We start from the raw sequence: 5,353 nt of genomic DNA, 5'->3' as shown, positions 1-5,353 counted from the left end.
GATCGTTCCGTCCAGCTGAACGGGATCGTTTCGTCCTGTTGAACGGGATCGTTCCGTCCAGCTGAACGGGATCGTTTCGTCCTGTTGAACGGGATCGTTCCGTCCAGCTGAACGGGATCGTTCTGTCCTGTTGAACAGGATCGTTGCGCTGATGTTCTGAAACATCTGCAGAGAGAAACATCTCTTCCCTCAGATGTCAAACTTGTCCTCACAGACGAGGTGTCCGTTCTCCTCGTAGTCCTCCCGGGTCACCACCATCTCGTCGTAGTCCGGAGTGTGAGCCAGCAGCTTCCCTCCTTCCCACGAGTAACAGACCGGACTGCAGAAACAGGAAGCGTTACAGAAACCTACAACACTCCTCTGGTCTTTAAAGAAACCAGAACCAGAACCAGAACCAGAACCGGGTTCCAGACTCTTACTTTGCAGGTAGAAGCACGGAGACGGGGAGGTGGGCGGGGACCAGAGATCGAAGCTCCGCCTCCAGCCGCTCTCTGAAGCCTGGAAACAGCGTGTTCCCTCCAGTCAGAACGATGTTCTGGTAGAAGTGAGGCTGCATCTCTGAGGGGAGAAAAGACGTTTCTGACTTTATTAGAAATATTCAGTCTTAATTAAAGCAGCTGGAGGATTTCAGATTATCTGTGGTGGGAACGAGTTGCTGGAGTTCAGACGAGGCCTCAGTCAGATGTTTTTGTTTCTGAGCCGAGCAGCAGAAACACTTCCTGCCTGATGCCCGTCAGAAACCATCTGGTTTCAGGTTATCTGAACCGGCTCTCATCGCGTTTCCGGAGGAACAAACCTTCCGGCAGCGACTGGACCGAGTCCACGATGGCCTCGGGGATTCCCATCTCCTGGATGCCGATGTCCGACGGGTGGAAGAGCATCTCAGGAACGGCGAAGCGCTCGTTGGCCAACCTCAGGATCTGCTCGCTCGTCTTGTATTTTCCACTGAAGACCATCTCCTCTCGTGGCTGGAGACCAGAGAAGGACGAGAACTCAGACCTGCGCTGCTCACAATCTACACGCTGGAGTCAGCCATGCTGGTCTGTTAGCAAATTATGCACCACTGGACTCTCAGAAAGTAATCACTGCATGAACGTCTGTAACTGATTTATGATGGCCGCCACAGCTAACACAAAAAAGGGCAACAATTGAGTCAGTTTTACAGATGTTGAGCTAAAAGCTGGAGTGGTAGTAGCTGAGAGTCATCCCTAACTCACTCTGAGAGCCAGCAGTGATATAAGAGTTATTTACAGCCATGATCAGCGGCGGGTGACAGGCATTCCTGCTGATCCTTAAACTTGTTTAGATTTTCCTTCCAGAGAGACAGAAAACAAAATATAACTAAAGCATCATTTCTTATTTTTTAGGGAATAAAAATGTTTTTCTCAGGGAAACACTTGCAGCTACTCTCAGACGTTTTAAGGCTGATTTTAATCCAACCGACTCTGAATAAGTTTGATGTGTGCAGGATCCAGATGTGCTCAGAGACGTGTCTGATCATCCTGCAGGACGAGGTCGTCTCACCTTACAGAAACCTTTTTTAATGGTGCTGAAATCTGGAAGAACATAATCCCTCAGCAGAGTGTTGTCCTCCCCCTTCAACCTGAAAACACCAGAAACCAGAAACCGTCTCAGGAACCAACCAGGAGCAGCGTGAAGCAAAGAGGACGTTGTCTCTTACTGAGCGATGTCCATGTCCCTGTAGAAGTGCTGAGACACGTAGCAGACGTCTTCCTTCACCTGGTTGATCACGTACGTCTCATCCATCACGTGTAACTGCCTGGAAATAAAACAAATCAAATATAAAAACAGGATCATTTGGTTTTATTTTCTTAGGCCATGAAAACACAAACCGGTAGGAGATGATCTCCTTCAGGTGATTGGTCAGTAGTTTCCCTCCAACGTTGATCCTGAAACAAACCAGCAGGCAGCTGTTAGTGTTGTTGTTGTTGTTGTTGTTGTTGTCACGGCTGCAGGTCGGCCCCCTCTGACCTGCGGATGCCCTCCTTCAGTTTCTTGCTGCGACAGTAGGGGGCGATGTGGGTGAAGGAGAATCCCGAGTCGACCACCAGGCAGCAGAGCTCCGACGGCTTGGTGTGGAAGAAGTGATGAGCGCTGAGCGAGCCGGCTGGAGGAACACAGACAGGTTTGATCTGATCCCAGAGCAGCAGAAAAACATCCCAACACTCCCACCAGTCAGTTCCAATAAATCATGACAAACCATAAAGACCCAGAAGGAACAAATCCTTGATCAACAGTTTCTGAAGGTTTTTCAAAGTTCTGTGGATTCATTATGAAATAAAAGCAGACAAAGTGGAGCCGGTTCTGCTGCAGCTGGACTCACCGTTGGTCCTGAGAGCCGACTGGAACTGGTACTCCTCAAACAGGATCTCGGTCATGGACTCCTGAATGGAGCTGAAGTTAAAGTAGGGTTCTGTGATGATGATGCTGGTGTCTGCAAACTCCACCTGCTCAGAAAAAACAAGAACCACATCAGCCTCAGGCTAAAAGAAGCAAAGAGCCCGTTCAAATCTTTCCCTGACACAAAAAACACCTTAAACATTTCTTTTCCAAACAGATGATCCCAGACTTTCCTCTGGACGTCCCAGTTGACCAGGTAACCCTGCAGAGACACACAAGACACAACTGTAAGAACAGATTAACTTCAGCCAGAAAGAATCCACTGATGGTTCTGCAGAGAAAAACCTCTGAAGATCCACCAACAATCTGCAGGAACATCTGGGCCCAGCTGTTCTGCTGGGTTCAAGTCAATCAGGTGAAATGAAACCAGATAAAATGGTTCCTGATTTCTCCAGTTTGATGGATCTTCAGATTCATTTACTCATGATGAGCCGCAGGTTTCTCTGCAGCCGAGGAGTTCGAGGCGACCTGCTGACCTTCTGGAACGGGAGGATGTAGAAAAGACCTGAAGGATCTTTGATCTCGTCCAGCTGGTTGGCCGTGAAGGTTTTTAATCTGGACGTCTTCGAGCGAAACTGACAGTTTGGGATGACGCTGACGAGAGAAAGAAAAGGTCAGAAATAAACCTCATTACCAAGATTGATTTATAAAAAAATATTCTTTAGTTCACTCATCAACTGATAAACTTTCAGTGAAATAAACAAAAGCTAAAAAATAAATTTTATATGAAAAGAAAAACACAATACTTTAATAAATCACTTCCTATTTTCTATTTTCCCAGAAAAATAAAAGGAAATGAGGCAAATGAAGGAAAAATTAACCTCTTTGGAAACAAACAGACATGAAACTAACAGAAGTCAGAAATAAGAAAAAATAACATTTATCCTCATTTCGTTCACGTTTTCTTTTTAAACTGAAATTTCATCAAAAAAAATTATTTTAGTAACTTCAATAATTAAATGAGTTTATTCAACAGCAGTTTACAAACAGAATAAAGTAATCAATCCGTTATTATTAATTAAATGAATTGAAAACATTTCCGGTTTGTTTTTCTCACCCGACTTTCTCCGAACTGTAGCCGATTTTAGCCGAATTCGCTCCGTTATCCAGAACCAACGTCGCCATTTTCAACCCGAAACTGTTGAAGTTAAACTAAAATATCTGTTTATTTCTCCCAAATGGTTCAGAACCACCACATTTTAACAACGTTAGCTGCTCGTTTGTAGTCAATCAGATGAGGTCCCAGTCCGTCTACAAAACAGCTCCGGGTAGAAACAAGTAGCGATAATAGTTCCGTTTCTCAGAATTAAAAAAGCGTTTATCTATTTAATTATTTAGCTCCTTTCACAGATTAAAAACAACTAAATACTTAAAACCAAATTAAATTAATGTTCATCAGTTTTACAGTATTTTTGTTTGGTTTAGTGTTTTTCTTGCTGAAACTAAATATAAAATGTGTCGTAATAAAAATGACTGAGAACAAACAGAATCAGTTTAAACATTTTATTATTGTTAATATAATATAGAGAAAGTTAACAAGATGTAAACGAAAGAGGGATTTAAAAATAAAGGCACTTAATTCTCATCAGCTTCATTAAATAACTTCTCTTTTCTCTTCTGTACAGATATTTACAGTTTTCTCTTCCTCACCGTGAACAACATGAACACAAACCAAACATCTAAAGTTTAACAATGTTTCAGTTTTCTACACTTAAACTGACTTTAAATAAAACAGAGTGAAATCATTATTATGTCTAAAAAACAAGTTTAAATATGAACCACTAAAACACTCCATAATAAAATCTTAAAAGAGGAAAAGAAACAAAAAAAAGTCCAAACAAGTTTCATTTGAAATCATAATTTTAAATCATGTCATTTAAACAAATATATTTTATTTTAATCAATAATCACAAAGAATCTCTGGAACAAATCTGAAATATTGTCTTTATCAGGCTGCGTGAAATGATTTATAAATATAACTAAAACAGATTTTACTCTCTGTTTTATCTTTAGTTTGTTCTTAAATTCTGACTTTAACTGTTTTGTTTTTTTACAAAGTTTGAGACAAATTAGAAAACATTAAAATGTTGAATAAAACCCATAAAAACAAGTTTTAGATCAGGAGGAAAACAGAGGAAGGAAACAACAAATCTGAAGAGAAAGAAAAGACTTGATTTAAAATCTAAAACGTTTCTGTCGGTTCTCGAACAGCACCAGGAAGAATCTGCGTTTCTCAGCAGATGACGGTGACTCTTTGTTACCACGGCGACGGCGTCAGTGGGAGGAGCTGCGGTCGTTGGCGATGTCCTGCAGGCGGCGCAGCAGAGCGGTGTGGTTGTCGGGACAAACTCGTTTGGGGGACGTCTCCTCGTCCAGAGGGATGCTGCGCTTCCTGGTGGGAGTCTCTCCGGTCCGGATCATGCTGTTGATCTCCTGGAGACGCTGTAGGGACACAGAGGACAGAGAGGACAGAGGAAAGAGAAGAGGGGGCAGAAAATGGACGACAGCAGGCAGATGGCAGAAGACAAAGAACGAAGACAGAGGATGGAGGACAGAGGACCGAGGTTGAGAGGACACACAAGGACACAGAGGACAGAAGTTACTGGTTTGTTTCTGCTTGGTTCCCATCTTAAAACACTACGATACCCATGAGTCTCAGCTGCAGGCTGTTGCTATGGAAACAAACAGGTGTCTGCAGAGCCTCACGTTGGGGGGGCTGCTGCAGATGTAGTAGTAAATCCTGTCCCGGGGGGCTGACGGCGAGGGGGCGGAACCTGACTTGTGAGGAGAGATGTAAATGGAGTGTTTGCTGGACAGAAGCATCCGGCGGGGGGACCCTGTCCTCAGGGTGGGGTACGGACACAGAGGGGGGGACTCCACCTGCAGACATGGGACACACATGGAGAACGTCCCGTCAGAAACTGAGAGACGA

General features: G+C 43.7%; 2 protein-coding genes across 2 annotated transcripts; both read right to left on the bottom strand.

Moving 5' to 3' along the window:
• Positions 1-6: 6 nt before the first annotated feature.
• On the bottom strand, positions 7-3,705 carry actr6 (actin related protein 6). Its single transcript, XM_017405322.3, has 11 exons — positions 3,479-3,705; positions 2,898-3,015; positions 2,555-2,623; positions 2,345-2,468; positions 1,993-2,128; positions 1,854-1,910; positions 1,682-1,780; positions 1,525-1,603; positions 797-968; positions 420-558; positions 7-319 (listed from the first exon to the last, which is right to left on the bottom strand). The coding sequence occupies exons 1-11, from the start codon at positions 3,544-3,546 to the stop codon at positions 190-192; spliced, it is 1,191 nt and encodes a 396-aa protein (XP_017260811.1). The 5' UTR covers positions 3,547-3,705; the 3' UTR covers positions 7-189.
• Positions 3,706-3,910: 205 nt separating this feature from the next.
• On the bottom strand, positions 3,911-5,347 carry LOC108229657 (retinoblastoma-like protein 2). The gene is made up of 2 exons (XM_017405323.3): positions 5,128-5,347; positions 3,911-4,863 (listed from the first exon to the last, which is right to left on the bottom strand). The coding sequence occupies exons 1-2, from the start codon at positions 5,320-5,322 to the stop codon at positions 4,696-4,698; spliced, it is 363 nt and encodes a 120-aa protein (XP_017260812.1). The 5' UTR covers positions 5,323-5,347; the 3' UTR covers positions 3,911-4,695.
• Between the last annotated feature and the right edge of the window lie 6 nt (positions 5,348-5,353).

The sequence above is a fragment of the Kryptolebias marmoratus genome, linkage group LG11 (genome assembly GCF_001649575.2).
Source record: "Kryptolebias marmoratus isolate JLee-2015 linkage group LG11, ASM164957v2, whole genome shotgun sequence".
Taxonomy (NCBI): domain Eukaryota; kingdom Metazoa; phylum Chordata; class Actinopteri; order Cyprinodontiformes; family Rivulidae; genus Kryptolebias; species Kryptolebias marmoratus.
The sequence above is the reverse complement of the archived record's forward strand: the minus strand, read 5'-3'. Positions and strand labels throughout refer to the sequence as shown.

Bases quoted from the DNA above. Each gene is read 5' to 3' on its own strand.
- LOC108229657 (XM_017405323.3), bottom strand. From the start codon at position 5,322: ATGTGTGTCCCATGTCTGCAGGTGGAGTCCCCCCCTCTGTGTCCGTAC. The intron at 4,864-5,127 runs GTGAGGCTCTGC...GTGTCCCTACAG, and splicing joins TCTGCAGCAGCCCCCCCAAC to CGTCTCCAGGAGATCAACAG.
- actr6 (XM_017405322.3), bottom strand. From the start codon at position 3,546: ATGGCGACGTTGGTTCTGGATAACGGAGCGAATTCGGCTAAAATCGGC. The intron at 3,016-3,478 runs GTGAGAAAAACA...TTCTCTCGTCAG, and splicing joins TACAGTTCGGAGAAAGTCGG to CGTCATCCCAAACTGTCAGT. The intron at 2,469-2,554 runs GTGTTTTTTGTG...TTTTCTGAGCAG, and splicing joins TTGGAAAAGAAATGTTTAAG to GTGGAGTTTGCAGACACCAG.